Below are 20,188 nucleotides of genomic sequence, written 5' to 3'. Positions count from 1 at the left end.
GGCAAGAGGCCATCCGGACAAGTTCCGCATACCAAAACCTGTGCGGCCATGCCGGAGCTACCAGCAGAACAAACAAGCATTCCTTCAGTATCTTGGAGATTACTCTTGGAAGAAGAACTAGAGGCGGAAAGATATAGGCAGGATGATACTTCCAAGGAAGAGATAATGCATCCACTGCCTCCGCCTGAGGATCCCGGGATCTGGACAGATACCTGGGAAGTTTCTTGTTTAGATGGGACGCCATCAAATCTATTTCTGGAAGTTCCCACATGTGAACAATCTGAAGAAATACCTCTGGGTGAAGAGACCATTCGCCCGGATGCAACGTTTGGCGACTGAGATAATCCGCTTCCCAATTGTCTACACCTGGGATATGAACCGCAGAGATTAGACAGGAGCTGGATTCCGCCCAAACCAAAATTCGAGATACTTCTTTCATAGCCAGAGGACTGTGAGTTCCTCCTTGATGATTGATGTATGCCACAGTTGTGACATTGTCTGTCTGAAAACAAATGAACGATTCTCTCTTCAGAAGAGGCCAAAACTGAAGAGCTCTGAAAATTGCACGGAGTTCCAAAATATTGATTGGTAATCTCACCTCCTGAGATTCCCAAACTCCTTGTGCCGTCAGAGATCCCCACACAGCTCCCCAACCTGTGAGACTTGCATCTGTTGAAATTACAGTCCAGGTCGGAAGCACAAAAGAAGCCCCCTGAATTAAACGATGGTGATCTGTCCACCACGTTAGAGAGTGTCGAACAATAGGTTTTAAAGATATTAATTGAGATATCTTTGTGTAATCCTTGCACCATTGATTCAGCATACAAAGCTGAAGAGGTCGCATGTGAAAACGAGCAAAGGGGATCGCGTCCGATGCAGCAGTCATAAGACCTAGAATTTCCATGCATAAGGCTACCGAAGGGAATGATTGCGACTGAAGGTTTCGACAAGCTGCAATCAGTTTTAGACGTCTCTTGTCTGTTAAAGACAGAGTCATGGACACTGAATCTATCTGGAAACCCAGAAAGGTTACCCTTGTCTGAGGAATCAATGAACTTTTTGGTAAATTGATCCTCCAACCATGATCTTGAAGAAACAACACAAGTCGATTCGTATGAAATTCTGCTAAATGTAAAGACTGAGCAAGTACCAAGATATCGTCCAAATAAGGAAATACCACAATACCCTGTTCTCTGATTACAGACAGAAGGGCACCGAGAACCTTTGTAAAAATTCTTGGAGCTGTAGCTAGGCCAAACGGCAGAGCCACAAACTGGTAATGCTTGTCCAGAAAAGAGAATCTCAGGAACCGATAATGATCTGGATGAATCGGAATATGCAGATATGCATCCTGTAAATCTATTGTGGACATAAAATTCCCTTGCTGAACAAAAGGCAAGATAGTCCTTACAGTTACCATCTTGAACGTTGGTATCCTTACATAACGATTCAATATTTTTAGATCCAGAACTGGTCTGAAGGAATTCTCCTTCTTTGGTACAATGAAGAGATTTGAATAAAACCCCATCCCCTGTTCCTGAACTGGAACTGGCATAATTACCCCAGTCAACTCTAGATCTGAAACACAATTCAGAAATGCTTGAGCTTTTACTGGATTTACTGGGACACGGGAAAGAAAAAATCTCTTTGCAGGAGGTCTCATCTTGAAACCAATTCTGTACCCTTCTGAAACAATGTTCTGAATCCAAAGATTGTGAACAGAATTGATCCAAATGTCTATGAAAAAACGTAACCTGCCCCCTACCAGCTGAGCTGGAATGAGGGCCGCACCTTCATGTGGACTTAGAAGCAGGCTTTGCCTTTCTGGCTGGCTTGGATTTATTCCAGATTGGAGATGGTTTCCAAACTGAAAACTGCTCCTGAGGATGAAGGATCAGACTTTTGTTCTTTGTTGAAACGAAAGGAACGAAAACGATTATTAGCCCTGTTTTTACCCTTAGATTTTTTATCCTGTGGTAAAAAAGTTCCTTTCCCACCAGTAACAGTTGAAATAATAGAATCCAACTGAGAACCAAATAATTTGTTTCCCTGGAAAGAAATGGAAAGTAGAGTTGATTTAGAAGCCATATCAGCATTCCAAGTCTTAAGCCATAAAGCTCTTCTAGCTAAAATAGCTAGAGACATAAACCTGACATCAACTCTGATAATATAAAAAATGGCATCACAGATAAAATTATTAGCATGCTGAAGAAGAATAATAATATCATGAGAATCATGATGTGTTACTTGTTGCGCTAAAGTTTCCAACCAAAAAGTTGAAGCTGCAGCAACATCAGCCAAAGATATAGCAGGTCTAAGAAGATTACCTGAACACAGATAAGCTTTTCTTAGAAAGGATTCAATTTTCCTATCTAAAGGATCCTTAAACGAAGTACCATCTGACGTAGGAATAGTAGTACGTTTAGCAAGGGTAGAAATAGCCCCATCAACTTTAGGGATTTTGTCCCAAAATTCTAATCTGTCAGACGGCACAGGATATAATTGCTTAAAACGTTTAGAAGGAGTAAATGAATTACCCAATTTATCCCATTCTTTGGAAATTACTGCAGAAATAGCATTAGGAACAGGAAAAACTTCTGGAATAACCACAGGAGATTTAAATACCTTATCCAAACGTTTAGAATTAGTATCAAGAGGACCAGAATCCTCTATTTCTAAAGCAATTAGAACTTCTTTAAGTAAAGAACGAATAAATTCCATTTTAAATAAATATGAAGATTTATCAGCATCAACCTCTGAGACAGAATCCTCTGAACCAGAAGAGTCATCAGAATCAGAATGATGATGTTCATTTAAAAATTCATCTGTAGGGAGAGAAGTTTTAAAAGATTTTTTACGTTTACTAGAAGGAGAAATAACAGACATAGCCTTCTTTATGGATTCAGAAACAAAATCTCTTATGTTATCAGGAACATTCTGCACCTTAGATGTTGAAGGAACTGCAACAGACAATGGTACTTTACTAAAGGAAATATTATCTGCATTAATAAGTTTGTCATGACAATCAATACAAACAACAGCTGGAGGAATAGCTACCAAAAGTTTACAGCAGATACACTTAGCTTTGGTAGATCCAGCACTAGACAGCGATTTTCCTGTAGTATCTTCTGACTCAGATGCAACGTGAGACATCTTGCAATATGTAAGAGAAAAAACAACATATAAAGCAAAATTGATCAAATTCCTTAAATGACAGTTTCAGGAATGGGAAAAAATGCCAAAGAACAAGCTTCTAGCAACCAGAAGCAATGAAAAATGAGACTTAAATAATGTGGAGACAAAAGCGACGCCCATATTTTTTAGCGCCAAATAAGACGCCCACATTATTTGGCGCCTAAATGCTTTTGGCGCCAAAAATGACGCCACATCCGGAACGCCGACATTTTTGGCGCAAAATAACGTCAAAAAATGACGCAACTTCCGGCGACACGTATGACGCCGGAAACGGAAAAGAATTTTTGCGCCAAAAAAGTCTGCGCCAAGAATGACGCAATAAAATGAAGCATTTTCAGCCCCCGCGAGCCTAACAGCCCACAGGGAAAAAGAGTCAAATTTTTTGAAGGTAAGAAAAAAATGATTAAATCAAATGCATTATCCCAAATATGAAACTGACTGTCTGAAAAATAAGGAAAGTTGAACATTCTGAGTCAAGGCAAATAAATGTTTGAATACATATATTTAGAACTTTATAAACAAAGTGCCCAACCATAGCTTAGAGTGTCACAGAAAATAAGATTTACTTACCCCAGGACACTCATCTACATGTTTGTAGAAAGCCAAACCAGTACTGAAACGAGAATCAGCAGAGGTAATGGTATATATAAGAGTATATCGTCGATCTGAAAAGGGAGGTAAGAGATGAATCTCTACGACCGATAACAGAGAACCTATGAAATAGACCCCGTAGAAGGAGATCACTGCATTCAAATAGGCAATACTCTCCTCACATCCCTCTGACATTCACTGCACGCTGAGAGGAAAACCGGGCTCCAACTTGCTGCGGAGCGCATATCAACGTAGAATCTAGCACAAACTTACTTCACCACCTCCATCGGAGGCAAAGTTTGTAAAACTGAATTGTGGGTGTGGTGAGGGGTGTATTTATAGGCATTTGAGGTTTGGGAAACTTTGCCCCCCTGGTAGGAATGTATATCCCATACGTCACTAGCTCATGGACTCTTGCTAATTACATGAAAGAAATTTAATCTTCAATCATTTCTAAATGACATCAAGAACCTCCCCTGGCACAGATTAAACCTAATCCCAGATCTAGATTCTGCAGTTGAATTCTTCCAGTCTGAACTCCTACAAGTTTGGAATTTGCATGCCCCGCTGCGTAAGGTGAGAGTAAAAGGAGCACATTTAAATTGGATCACAGCTGACCTCATTTAAATGTACAAATTAATAAATGACATGCATCCTGAAACTACAAATGTGGATCAGGCCCCACTAAATCAGCAAAGACCCAATATAGAGAAGTTCAATTTTAGACCTGTACCCATCAATGTCGTTAAGAAACACCTTAATAATCTAAAAATGAAAAACCAGTCTGGACCTGATCAAATCCCAGCAATGCTGTTGAAGCTCAGTGCGCCAGCAATTGCTAAACCCGTCACAACCCTAATTAACGAATCCTTGGTGTCTTTATACATACCCAAACTTTGGAAAACTGCAAGACTAGTGCCTCTCCATAAAAGTGGGGAGTTAACCTTGGTTTCTAATTATCGCCCTATATCTTTGCTCCCAGTATTGTCAAAAATCAACTATCTGACCCCTGATCAATCAGGTTTTCTCGAATCACTCCACTTTAACTGCCCTCCTAAAAGTTTGCAACGACATACAAACTGGCATGGAACAAGGAGACCTAACTGGAGCTATTTTCCTTGATTTTGCAAAGGCCTTTGACACAGTAGACCACGACATACTACTGCTCAAACTAAAAAAACTCAGGTATTGGTGATAGTCCACTAACCTGGTTTCGATGATATGTACCGGATCGATCACAATATGTCTCCGTTTCTGACAGAGACTCCCTCCCTCTCCCAGTCACGTGTGGTGTTCCCCAAGGTTCCATTCTCGGCCCCCTTTTATTCACATTATTTATAAATGATCTGCCTACTGTCTGCAAATCCTCAACTGTACACATGTACGCAGATGACACGGTAATCTATGCAAACAATTCCGATCTGTCGCAGCTTGAGGCAGTGCTCCAAGACCAATTCACAGAGGTAGAAAAGTGGATCTCAAAAAACAAACTCTTCCTAAACAGTGACAAAACTGTCACAATGATCTTTGGAACGGGACCTAAATTACGCAAACTACAAAATTCCCATCTACGCATCAAAACAAAATCCAATTGCACGCTGAGCGCAGTCCACTCTTTCAAATACTTGGGTATGTTGTTAGACCCCAATCTATCTTTTGGCCTCCACATAGAAAAACTTGCATCTAAACTTTACCCAAAACTAGGTGCCCTGTACAGAAACAAATCCTGCCTCAGCCCTACAGTAAAGGAAAAGATTGTACAGCAAATGCTGATGCCTATCATGGATTACGGGGACGTAGTATATGCACCTGCACCGCAAATTTACCTTAATAAACTTAATACATTGTATAACTCATTCTGCCGCTTTGTGCTACAATGTAACTACAGGAGCCACCATTGTGACATGCTAAAAGAACTAAACTGGCTGACGCTGGAATCCAGAGGCACCCTCCATCTTTCCAGCCAAAAAGAAAGCAGCTCGATCCTCCTTTTCCTACAGAGTGCCACAATTATGGAATTACCTCCCTCACACTTTCAAACCTTCCCCAAGCCTAATATCCTTTAAGAGATCCCTCTATACATATCTCAAAACAGAATGCACCTGTCATGGTTGATTAAATATTTCCTACCTGTTCTATGTTAATTTCTTTGCATATATTGTGTATTATTATTGTTTTTGTATTTTTTTTTTAAAATAAGATTTTTATTGGGTGACAATTCCAACAGCATTCGCATTCACAAACTTTTAGTCACGTGATAACAATAAAATCGAAAAACATGTTATACTTTCAACAACAGAACTTATGATCAATTTTTGCTGCTGAATTGCCCTCCCCTCTTTTCATTATATCTCGCCCCCTCCCCTATTTAACGTCAACCATCTCCCCTGTTCAATTATCCTCTCTATCTCTGCCCCTCCTTTTCTGAGGCTCCTTATACTCCTCTCCCCTTCTTCTCCTATCATTTCTGCATGTAGAACGTTTTGTGTCTTTCAGGTTGGTAAAAGTTCTTGCCCGTTATTATTCTTTGCTGTTAGTATTCTGCAGTTAATTACCTCCACACTTTAATGTTCAGCAGTGGACTCCTTTCCCCCCTGGGACTCGCTTTTTCAATTTGTAGTGTTTACAGTATGTTCCATTCCCCTCTCAGTTGTGCAGTTAATATGTATTGTGAGTTGCGGAATGGGTGTAATATCTGTTTTTGTATCTCTGTTGACTGTTGTAGGATCAACCTCTCCCATTTCCTCATGAAAACCTTTACCCTATCTTTTACATCACTCATGGTATCAAACTGTTCTATTATCATTTGTTGCCGTAGCGCACTTTTGAGCTGTCTTAGTGTTGGCGGTTCCCTCTTCCTCCACTCCTTGAGAATTAATTTCCTTGCTGTAAGGATTATGTTATATATAAGTCTTTTCTGTGTGCCTAGTTTAGCTGTGATGTCAAAAAGTACTATAGCTTTCCCATCTAGTTTAATCTGTGTGGAGCACACCTTGTTTATCCATCTTTCCGTCATGGCCCAAACTTTTTTCAGTCTTGGGCAAGTCTCAAGTAAGTGTATATATTCAGGGTCTGGCTGCCTGCATTTGACACATGTGTTTTCTGCGTCCTTTGCCCATTTACTGTATAATCTGGGGGTGATATGTGCCCTATGAATCGTTTTGATGTGCATCTCCCTTATGTCTGCTCCTATGGTGGCTCTCCTGACTTTTTCTATACTCTCTGTAATTTGTTCCTCCGAAATTGGTGTCTGCAGTATGTCTGACCATTTGTCGCCCAGGCTTGCCTTGTGCTTTTGGTTTGGCTTTTCTATCAGCATTTTGTATATTGGGGAAACAGAGTGACCCCCTTGGGATGTTCGAGCAACCAGTTTTGATATCGGGTCAGTATGATCTGTGAAGTCTATGTGTTTCTGTAACTGTGTAACGTAGTGTTTGACTTGCAAGTATGCAAAATGGTGTTGTCTAGGTAGTGTGTATTCTTTTTGTAGGTCTTGGAATGTATGGATCAGCCCTGTGGACTCCGACACCAACTGTTTAGCAGTGTGTAAGCCTTTGTCTTTCCATTGTTGAAATGGCTTTGTCGTCAGACCTGCCGGGAAGTCAGGATTCCCCCCCATGGGTATAAATTTCGTGTGTGTATGTGATACCCCATCCACTTACACATTTTCGTCCAGGCCCTTACTGATTCCCCAAAGATTAGAAAGTCCTTGGACCATATGCGTAATTTGTGATTTTCCATGTGTGGTAACATAGCTAATGCCCATGGCTGAACCATACTGCTTTCTATTTCCTTGTGTGTGAAATGGTTTGTGTTACTTAGCCAGTCCAAGACGTATTTGCTAGTTGTGGCCCAATTGTATAGTTCCAGGTTCGGTAGACCAAAGCCTCCTGCATGAACCGAACACATGATCTTCTCCAGGCTAAGCCTGTGTTTTTTCCCTGACCATATAAACTTCGCCCATTGTGTGTTTAAATGTTTCAGATCTTTCTTATGCAATAGCATGGGGAGCATTTGGAAGGGATACATAAGTCTAGGAAACAGGATCATTTTTATCAGGCTAATTCTACCTGACATTGATATCGGTAATGCCTTCCAATTTTCTAGATCCTCTATAATTTTGTTAATTATCGGTTTATAGTTAAGTGCATACCATCTGGCTGGGTCCTTTGATAAACTAACCCCCAGGTATTTAATAGTGTCCTCTAGTATTTTAAAGTTAAATCCTAGGTCTTCTTTATAGCCAGATGGAGATAGCCACAAGATCTCACTCTTATCTTTGTTAATTTGGTACCCCGAGATTTTGCTAAAGTCCTCAATAATAGACATTAGTCGTGGTGTGTCCCTTTCTGGGTCTGATATGAATACTATCATATCGTCTGCGTACAGGGATAGGTGCAATATCGCCTTCCCCACCCTTATTCCTTGTGTGTCAGTCCTAATTCTGAATGCTAGCGGCTCCATGGCCAAGTCAAAAAGAAGGGGGGACAGGGGGCAGCCCTGCCTCGTCCCCCTTCCCAGTCGGAATCTTGGAGAGAGTGTGCCATTTATGATTACTGCTGCCTGAGCTGATCTATAAATGCTGGCGACCGACCCGAAGAAGGAGCCCCTAATTCCATATCTAGTCAACGTGTGGAATAAATGTTCCCACAGCACCTTGTCAAAAGCCTTCTCCGCGTCGATCGCCAGCATGCATGCTTTTTGTGATGGAGTGTCTGTTTTTCCTCCCTTTCTAGTGTTCCAGTAATGTTGTAAAACTAATTGTACTTTCCTGATGTTGAGGACTGATGATCTGCCCTTGATGAACCCTGTTTGGTCGTTGTGGATCAAGGATGGTAGTATGATAGCTAACCTGTTGGCCAAAATTTTTGTGAAAATTTTATAGTCACTATTTAATAGTGATATGGGTCTATATGATTCCCTGGCTGTGGGGTCCCTACCTGGTTTTGGAAGGACACAGATATGTGCCTCTGTGAATCTGTCACTTAGCTCCTCCCCTCCTGTTATCTTATCAAATAGCGTGACTAGTGGTGCCAATATTTCCTCTTTCATCAGTTTGTAGAATTCGTTGGGTAAGCCGTCAGGTCCTGCTGTCTTATTTAGTGGTAATTGTCCTATTGTCTTATGTATTTCCTGTATTGTGATTGGTGCGTTTAATAGTTGGAGGTTTTCCTCCGTGATTTGGGGTAATTTAATGTTTTCCCAAAACTGATCTCTGTGTCCTCCGTCTACTGAATGTGGTGTATATAGTTCTGAGTAGTATTCGCTGAATGCCTGCTGCTTTTCATCTTCCGTGATTAAAGTTTTGCCCTGGACCTTCAGTGTCTGTATTACGTTAGGTTTTCTCGCTAACCTTGTGATGTTGGCTAGGGTGCTGCTTATCTTATTGCCATATCTGTAAAAACGTGCCCTGGCTCTGGTTATGGTGCCTTTAGCATTTTGCATCAAAAATGTGTCCCTTTGTAATTTAACTTCAGTATACTTTTGCCTGTTCTCTGTGTTCGGGGCTCTAAGATATTTATTGTATGCGTTCGTGACTTGTCTTAGTAGAATGTCCTCCCTTTGTTTGTATTTCTTGTTAACCCCTGATGCGTATGACATTATGACTCCTCTTAAAACCGCCTTAGCTGTGTCCCAGAATAGGGCCGGTGTTGTCATATGTGCTTTATTAGCTTCTGCATATTGCAGCCATTCTCCTTTGAGATGATTTAGCAGATTAGCGTCTCTGTACAAATAGTATGGGAATTTCCAACCCTCCCTTTTGGGTCGCCTGGGCCCTATCGTCATGGTCATGGAAATTGGTGCGTGGTCTGAGAGTGTGACTGTATCAATTTTAGTGTCCATAATCTGTGTGCTCAAAGTGGATGATGTGAGAAAGAAGTCTATCCTGGATAGTGTCTGCTTAGATGGGGATGTCTGTCACTTTCAATGCCCTCTTAAATTTGTTCAGTATCCTTGTGTCTCTCTTGCAGTATATGGCTGGCTGTTTTTTGTTCCCTGGAATGTCTGGGTTGGGGAATCTGTCCGCTGGTACCTGTGGTGCGATGTTGAAGTCACCTACCACTATTAGTTGTGTCCCTGTATGAGTCAATAGTTTTCTTTGTAATGTTTGCCAAAACTCAGCCTTCCTGTGTAAGGGGCCATACAGTCCACATAGAGTAAATGTCGTTTGTTCCACTTCTATATTTAGAATGATATATCTACCCTCGTTGTCTATTTCCTTGTGTGTTATCTTGTATGGTAATTGTTTTCTGAATAGAATGGCTAACCCTCTTGCTCTTCTAGCTTCGTACAGTGTGAAGGTGACCTCTCCCACCCAATCTTGTTGGAGTTTCCTGTGTTCTCCTTGGGATAAATGTGTCTCCTCCAACACTGCAATGTCTGCTCTTTGTTTTTTAAGGTATTTAAGAATTGCTTTTCTCTTAACGGGTGACGTGACCCCACCCACATTCCATGCTACTATCTTGATCTGATTTAATGCCATTGTGCTATGAATGAAATGTATCTTTTATGTATGTTTGTATGGTATGTGTGTCCGTCTAGTAAGCGCTTACCCTTGTTGTGTTCACCAGAAGTATTTAAAGATGTTTATGACCTACTTATTTTCCTTTTCTGTGAATTGTAGCTGAGTCCCAGGGGAGTCCGTGAGCTGAGTCCAACCTGCTTGTCGAGGATAAGAGAAAAACTGTTTAAACAATAACTTGTCTTGATTACCTTAGTCTCCCAACACCCAACCTTCATATACTTTACAGAAAACGATATATCTATTAAATAACAATTAAGTAACAAGCCCCCCCCCCAATAACTTGAACTGTGATACTTATTATAACTGTTCATTGCTGTGTCCTATTTAAGTCCTTAGGTGAAGACCTTTGGTCTTTCTTCTCCTTTTGCTCTTGGTGTTTCTACCAGTCCTATAGCAGGTCTTGCCTTGCTTGTATGAAACCTTTCCTATAGGGATGTTGATACAGTGTTATTTTTACTGCTCTACCGGTAGGTCGTGCTCTTCTTCTTCCTGCTGGTTTCCACCTCCTGCAGCTTGTCTTAGATACTTCTGTATTTGGCCCGTTGAGTCAAAGAGTCTTGGGCCCTGAGGTGTTTGAATCCTGAGTTTTGCTGGGTATAATAATGCCACTGGGATTCCTTTTTCTATGAATTGTCGACAATATGGGGAAAACTCTCTCCTCTTCCTGGTCACATCCGCTGAGTAGTCTTGAAAGATGTGTAGTTTTTTGCCCTCATATTGGATGGGTCCAACTTGTCTGTATGCTCTCAACAGTTGTACTTTGTCTTTAAAATTTAAATATTTTATCATAACTTGCCGAGGTGGTGCATCTTTATTGTCCATTTCTCTCGTCCTACCTACTCTGTGAGCCCTTTCCACTACACACGGAATGTTGGCTTCTGGAATTTGTAGTGTTTGTGGTAATATAACCTCTGCAAAATGTATCAGTTCGGTGCCTGGAACTGACTCTGGCAACCCCACAACCCTCAAGTTGTTCCTCCTCGACCTGTTTTCCAGGTCATCCACTTTTGCTAGCAGTATGGAATTTTGTCTCTGAAGTTGTGTGACGTTCGTGTTGGTATCCCGTTGTCTGATCTCTGTGTCTGAGATTCTTTGTTCAACTTGTGTCAATCTTGTTGAGAAGTGTTTGAATTCAGACGAAAGTGAGTCCATCCCATTTTGGAGCTGTTCAATCTTTGGGAGGAACAACGCTGACAACTGAGAGACTATGGGGTGAGTGTCATGTAATTGAGAGTCAAATGTTGCGTCCTCATTGTTGGGTTCTGCATGTATTTCTGCCAAATGCCTTGCTCTGCAGTTTTGTTCCTAGATGTCATGGTTTCTGTTCTATTTTTGAAGCTATGATAATATTTTTGCATACAGTTGTCTGACAATTGAGCTTCTTATTAAAACAGGAATCGGGTTAGTGAGAGTTCTAAGGGATATATGTATGTCCCTTTGCTCGGCTGCACCCCTTGTGTAATTGGCCCTATAGGAGTATCTGTAGTCCTGGTAGGTTGTGTTAGTCTCTCAATGAGGTCTTGGTCTTCACCATTATAGGAATGTCGCTGTGCTTGTTCAGGCGAGGGTGTATTGGGGCATTGGGGGGGGTTCAGGCCATAGGGTTTTACTCCTCACATGGCGTCATCATTACTGAGTGTGAATCGATTACCTCCTTTCCAATAATTAATTTTTCCTTTCCCAGGGCCCAATCCCCTTGCTGTGCTGCACCCCCCTTCGTATCTCTGCTATGTGTAGTAAGGGAGTTGTTTTAGGGTTAATGACCTTTCTGCCCAGCTCTCTGTCTTGTATGTCCTTTCTCTCCACCTGATGTCTGTGTATGGGCCTGTAAATTCCGTGCGCTGCGTGGCCTGTGCGCTATTACCCCTTCAAGTGATTTTTATTTCTGGGTATATTGTCCCTTTGTTTCTGGCCAGTGTCCCTTCTGATATAAATATATGTAGGGTTTTTAGTGTCTTTTTTGCAATATATAGCGTGGTTCTCTTAAGTTGCAGTTCCGTTCACGCTGCTATAATATGTTACCCTTGCCACGTGGGTCTTTTGGCTGTGTGTCAAATGGTCTCTTTATTACTCACTGTCTCTGTGGGTACCGGGCGATTTCCTCCGCTATCTTTTGTGCCTTTTTGCACTCCTCCGGTATCGTCGCTTTTATGCCTCTATGCCTTATGCGGGCGAGATGGTTGCTGCGCTTTCGCGCCACTGATGTACTGTCTGTCCGGGTGCCGGGGCGGTGAATTTCCCCCACACGCTTCTCTGGCCAACACTGACCTGTCCAAGGTGTTAAGGACTAGGGGTCATGTAAGGCTTGTGCGTTGGAGCTGATTGAGCGGTTTTTTAATAGTTTATTACTATCGCTTGTCCGGAGCTCTCTGTCCTTGCTTCCACTCTTCAGCTCCGCCTCCCGGAAGTCATTGTTTTTGTATTTTATTGTACCCTATTGTATCAATGCAATGTTTTGTGGACCCAGGACATACTTGAAAACGAGAGAAATGTATCCTTCCTGGTAAAATATTTTATAAATAAATAAATAAATTTTGGGGGGTTGGGTGGGTGGGTTGGTTGTACTGTTAGGGGGGACTTAGTATTTTTAAGTAACAGAGCTGTTAAACTTAGGGCAATGCCCTACAAAAGGCCCTTTTAAGGGCTATTGGTAGTTTAGGGTTAGCTTATTATTTATTTTATTTTGCGGTGTCTTTATTGTTTTTATAGGGGTATTAAATAAGGTTTAATTTTTTATTTTGGATAATTTTATTATTTTCTGTAATCTTAGATTTTGTTATTTTTCGTAATTTTAGAGTTGTGTTATTTTGTGTAATGTTAGGTTTGTTATTTTGTTTAATTTTAGATTTTGTTATTGTGACGAACCCCGGATACCCCGACTGGGTATCTCCGCCAACAGGTCCTGCTTCCTCCCCGGAGCCTGTAGCTGTAGAGTGGAGAAAGTGATTTTAGCAAGAGCCCACCCTAATAACCAGACAAGACCAGTATTAAGGTGAAACACAAACAGGCTTTATTGAGACACAGTTTATATAAACCACTGCCATCTGATAAGAGCCTAATCTGATCATGAAATCCCTGTCCCTACAGACAGGCTGGCGCCTCCATAGGAGCAGAGGTCATCTCTTTCTGTGACAAAGTGTAATCCTAATACAAATAGCAGTGGAGCTGGGGAAAACACAACAATTACAATAGGAGAGGGGGCTGCCTTGGCAGTCTAGTGTCTGTGACAGTGCTCCCCCCTATAGTCCGGCAGATCCGGATAGATCCCAACGGGTTGGCTTGGGGGTGTCCGGTGATGGCACTCCAATTTTAGGTTACCGAGAAAGGTCATCCCATCCCTCACAACATCTCCCACTAGAAAGCACCAAAACACATAAAACATAAAGTTCTTTAAACCCATGGGTTTGTGGCATTACTGTTGCTCCCTGCTGGCATTCGATCCCTGCACCCTGGAGCACAGGGATATCCACATAACGCCAAGTCCTGTCACTCAGTTCCCGAAAACAGTTTTCCAAATCAGGCCCCAGAACATGTGCCCACCCAAAAGCAGCACTCACAGAGTGGACTTCTGACTCTCCCATGAAAGGCATCTGCCGCTGGAGAATTGCCCCTTCTCTCTGCAATCTGGCCAGCAGCTGGGGAGAAGGCAGGGTAGCTGGGGCTGCTGTAGCACAAGGTTGGGGACCTGGGCTGACTGCCCAGCATTCCCAGGGTTCACAGGTGGAGGCTGTAGTCTCAATCACCCCCACTGGAAAATCCTCCTGGACGGGGAAAGGACAGTGATTAGCATCCACCTGACTGGTTGCCAGCTACACTGCTGGATGGACCACGGCTACTATTCCAGGGCTGTCCCTCCCTGGATCTAGGATGCATAATAGGGGTGGGCAGAGGCCAGCAGCGATCTGCCCCGCTGCCAGTTCTTCCGCTGGGTTGATATAGGGGACCACCTCAGCCTCCTCCAGGACCACAGGAACATACTCAGGCTTTACAGTTTCCACCACCTCTCCAGTTTAACCCAGTGGGGTTGGTGGAGGGCAGCGATCAATCTCCTTCAGCTCTGGCGCTTCTGCTGTGGTGATGTCAGGGGCACCCCTAGTCACTTCCACAGCAAACCCACCCCTGCACCAGGGTCCTCCATCTCCCAGAGTCTCCGGGAACCGGGAAACGTGGTGAATCCGAATCCAGGCCAAAAGCCCTCCACATGTCCATTGGGCATCCACCTCCCAAAATACAGAATCCTCTCAAGTTCCAGGGTCCATAGTCGGTGGGGAGGAGGCTGGCATGCGGTCCTCTCCAAATTATTATTATTTATTCCACAGGTAAGTTTTTATTTATTTTAAGGTAGTTATATTGTAACTTAGGTTAGGTTTAGGGGTTAATAGTTTAATTTAGTTTGTTGCGATGTGGGGGGGGGGGTTTGGCGGTTTAGGGGTTAATAGGTTTATTTTAAGAGTTGTGATGTGGGGGGGGTTTGGTGGTTTAGGGGTTAAAACTTTAATTTAGGTAGTCGTGATGTGCGTGGGTTGTGGATTAGGGGTTATTAGGTTTATTATTTTGTACTTTTTATTGAAGCTTTGTACTGATACATTAGAAACGCAAAACAATAACATGTTGACATCTTAATGATTATCCATCTGGATTATTTCACATATAAAAAGCTTGCTACAGTGATTTTCAGTAAACTTAGTCATTTAGAACAAAGAGCATATATAAAGACATTAGTGTTAACTAGTATGTGACAACATGTAAAACCAACACAAAGCGCTTATGTAAATGAATGAGTAAAAAACTAGTTGTTCTGTTCAGTACAAAGTGCAAATAATAATAACCCGGCTAAAGAACAAATAACACTACTAAGCTTACATGCATTACCCATCGGAGAAGAAGAATCAAAAGAGAAAGCAGAAATCTAAAAAAAAAAGAAAATTTTGACTTTGAATAATTTAAACATCATAGGATTATAGTCCACAATGTATTATTTTCTAAAATTGTATATATTAGTCCAATCTACAAGAACTGGGCTAGGTTATAAGTGATACAGTAACAGGATGTGGCGTCATACAGTAAAAAGATGTGATACTGTCATATAGTTACAGCATGTGATACTCTCATACAGTAACGGGACGTGACACTGTCATACAGTAACAGGACATGACAACGTCATACGGTAATGGGACGTGACACTGTCATACAGTAAAGGGACGCAACACCGTCATACAGTAACAGGATGTGACACCGTCATACAGTAACAGGATGTGACACTGTCATACAGTAACAGGATGTGACACTGTCATACAGTAACAGGATGTGACACTGTCATATAGTTACAGCATGTGATACTGTCATATAGTTACAGCATGTGATACTCTCATACAGTAACGGGACGTGACACCATCATACAGTAACAGGATGTGACACTGTCATACAGTAACAGGATGTGACACCGTCATACAGTAACAGGATGTGACACCGTCATACACCGTCAAACAGTAACAGGATGTGACACCGTCATACAGTAATAGGATGTGACACCGTCATACAGTAACAGGATGTGACAACCGTCATACAGTAACAGGATGTGACACCGTCATACAGTAACAGGACGTGACACCGTCATACAGTAACAGGATGTGACACCGTCATACAGTAACAGGACGTGACACTGTCATACAGTAACAGGATGTGACACCGTCATACACCGTCAAACAGTAACAGGATGTGACACCGTCATACAGTAACAGGATGTGACACCGTCATACAGTAACAGGATGTGACACCGTCATACAGTAACAGGATGTGACACCGTCATAAAGTAACAGGATGTGACACCGTCATACAGTAACAGGACGTGACACCATCATACATTAACAGGATGTGACACCGTCATACAGTAACAGGATGCGACACCGTCATACAGTAACAGGATGCGACACCGTCATACAGTAACAGGATGTGACACCGTCATACAGTAACAGGATGCGACACCGTCATACAGTAACAGGATGTGACACTGTCATACAGTAACAGGATGTGACACTGTCATACAGTAACAGGATGTGACACTGTCATACAGTAACAGGATGTGACACCGTCATACAGTAACAGGATGTGACCACCGTCATACAGTAACAGGATGTGACACCGTCAAACAGTAACAGGATGTGACCACCGTCATACAGTAACAGGATGTGACACCGTCAAACAGTAACAGGATGTGACCACCGTCATACAGTAACAGGATGTGACACCGTCATACAGTAACAGGACGTGACACCGTCATACAGTAACAGGATGTGACCACCGTCATACAGTAACGGGATGTGACACCGTCATACAGTAACAGGATGTGACCACCGTCATACAGTAACAGGATGTGACACCGTCAAACAGTAACAGGATGTGACCACTGTCATACAGTAACAGGATGTGACACCGTCAAACAGTAACAGGATGTGACCACCGTCATACAGTAACAGGATGTGACACCGTCATACAGTAACAGGACGTGACACCGTCATACAGTAACAGGATGTGACACTGTCATACAGTAAATAGATGTGATACTGTCATATAGTTACAGCATGTGATACTCTCATACAGTAACGGGACGTGACACCGTCATACAGTAACAGGATGTGACACCATCATACAGTAACAGGATATGACACCGTCATACAGTAACAGGATGTGACACTGTCATACAGTAACAGGACGTGACACCGTCATACAGTAACAGGACGTGACACCATCATACAGTAACAGGATGTGACACCTTCAGACAGTAAAAGGATGTGACACCGTCATACAGTAATAGGATGTGACACCGTCATACAGTAACAGGATGTGACACCGTCATACAGTAACAGGACGTGACACCATCATACAGTAACAGGATATGACACCGTCATACAGTAACAGGACGTGACACCATCATACATTAACAGGATGTGACACCGTCATACAGTAACAGGATGTGACACCGTCATACAGTAACAGGATGTGACACCGTCATACAGTAACAGGATGTGACACTGTCATACAGTAACAGGATGTGACACCGTCATACAGTAACAGGATGTGACACCGTCATACACCGTCAAACAGTAACAGGATGTGACACCGTCATACAGTAACAGGATGTGACACCGTCATACAGTAACAGGATGTGACAACCGTCATACAGTAATAGGATGTGACACCGTCATAAAGTAACAGGATGTGACACCGTCATACAGTAACAGGATGTGACACCTTCATACAGTAACAGGATGTGACACCGTCATACAGTAACAGGATGTGACACCGTCATACAGTAACAGGATGTGAAACCGTCATACAGTAACAGGATGTGACACCGTCATACACCGTCAAACAGTAACAGGATGTGACACCGTCATACAGTAACAGGATGTGACACCGTCATACAGTAACAGGATGTGACACCGTCATACAGTAACAGGATGTGACACCGTCATACAGTAACAGGATGTGACACCGTCATACAGTAACAGGATGTGACACCGTCATACAGTAACAGGATGTGACACCGTCATACAGTAACAGTATGTGACACCGTCATACAGTAACAGGATGTGACACCATCATACAGTAACAGGATGTGACACCTTCATACAGTAACAGGATGTGACACTGTCATACAGTAACAGGATGTGACACCTTCATACAGTAAAAGGATGTGACACCATCATACAGTAACGGGACGTGACACCTTCATACAGTAACAGGATGTGACACCATCATACAGTAACAGGATGTGACACCATCATACAGTAACAGGATGTGACAACCGTCATACAGTAACAGGATGTGACAACCGTCATACAGTAACAGGATGTGACCACCGTCATACAGTAACAGGATGTGACACCGTCATACAGTAACAGGACGTGACACCGTCATACAGTAACAGGATGTGACACCGTCATACAGTAACAGGATGTGACACTGTCATACAGTAAATAGATGTGATACTGTCATATAGTTACAGCATGTGATACTCTCATACAGTAACGGGACGTGACACCGTCATACAGTAACAGGATGTGACACCATCATACAGTAACAGGATATGACACCGTCATACAGTAACAGGATGTGACACTGTCATACAGTAACAGGATGTGACACCGTCATACAGTAACAGGATGTGACCACCGTCATACAGTAACAGGATGTGACACCGTCATACAGTAACAGGACGTGACACCATCATACAGTAACAGGATGTGACACCATCATACAGTAACAGGATGTGACCACCGTCATACAGTAACAGGATGTGACACCGTCATACAGTAACAGGATGTGACCACCGTCATACAGTAACAGGATGTGACACCGTCATACAGTAATAGGATGTGACACCGTCATACAGTAACAGGATGTGACACCTTCATACAGTAATAGGATGTGACACCATCATACAGTAACAGGACGTGACACCTTCATACAGTAACAGGATGTGACACCTTCATACAGTAACAGGATGTGACACCATCATACAGTAACAGGATGTGACACCATCATACAGTAACAGGATGTGACACCTTCATACAGTAACAGGATGTGACACCGTCATACAGTAAAAGGATGTGACACCGTCATACAGTAACAGGACGTGACACCATCATACAGTAACAGGATGTGACACCGTCATACAGTAACAACAGGATGTGACACCGTCATACAGTAACAGGATGTGACAACCGTCATACAGTAACAGGATGTGACACCGTCATACACCGTCATACAGTAACAGGATGTGACACCGTCATACACCGTCATACAGTAACAGGATGTGACACCGTCATACACCGTCATACAGTAACAGGATGTGACACCGTCATACACCGTCATACAGTAACAGGATGTGACACCGTCATACAGTAACAGGATGTGACACCGTCATACACCGTCATACAGTAACAGGATGTGACACCGTCATACACCGTCATACAGTAACAGGATGTGACACCGTCATACACCGTCATACAGTAACAGGATGTGACACCGTCATACAGTAACAGGATGTGACACCATCATACAGTAACAGGATGTGACACCGTCATACAGTAACAGGATGTGACACCGTCATACAGTAACAGGATGTGACACCGTCATACACCGTCATACAGTAACAGGATGTGACACCGTCATACAGTAACAGGATGTGACACCGTCATACACCGTCATACAGTAACAGGATGTGACACCGTCATACAGTAACAGGATGTGACACCGTCATACAGTAACAGGATGTGACACCGTCATACAGTAACAGGATGTGACACCATCATACAGTAACAGGATGTGACACCGTCATACACCGTCATACAGTAACAGGATGTGACACCGTCATACAGTAACAGGATGTGACACCGTCATACACCGTCATACAGTAACAGGATGTGACACCGTCATACACCGTCATACAGTAACAGGATGTGACACCGTCATACACCGTCATACAGTAACAGGATGTGACACCGTCATACAGTAACAGGATGTGACACCGTCATACAGTAACAGGATGTGACACTGTCATACAGTAACAGGATGTGACACCGTCATACAGTAACAGGATGTGACACCGTCATACAGTAACAGGATGTGACAACCGTCATACAGTAACAGGATGTGACAACCGTCATACAGTAATAGGATGTGACACCGTCATACAGTAACAGGATGTGACACCGTCATACAGTAACAGGATGTGACACCGTCATACAGTAACAGGATGTGACACCGTCATACAGTAACAGGATGTGACACCGTCATACACCGTCATACAGTAACAGGATGTGACACCTTCATACAGTAACAGGATGTGACACCGTCATACAGTAACAGGAT

At 42.7% G+C, this 20,188-nt stretch overlaps 1 protein-coding gene across 1 annotated transcript in view; it reads right to left on the bottom strand.

Moving 5' to 3' along the window:
* Positions 1-20,188, bottom strand: part of LOC128656803 (uncharacterized) — a 262,897-nt gene that overhangs the window by 69,705 nt on the left and 173,004 nt on the right. The window contains exon 4 of the mRNA XM_053710962.1: positions 14,239-14,259. Within this exon, the coding sequence (XP_053566937.1) occupies positions 14,239-14,259 (21 nt within the window). The remainder of the gene's footprint in view (positions 1-14,238; positions 14,260-20,188) is intronic.

The sequence above is a fragment of the Bombina bombina genome, chromosome 4, assembly GCF_027579735.1.
Source record: "Bombina bombina isolate aBomBom1 chromosome 4, aBomBom1.pri, whole genome shotgun sequence".
Taxonomy (NCBI): domain Eukaryota; kingdom Metazoa; phylum Chordata; class Amphibia; order Anura; family Bombinatoridae; genus Bombina; species Bombina bombina.
Note: the sequence above shows the minus strand (reverse complement) of the source record. Positions and strands in the feature narration are given on the sequence as shown.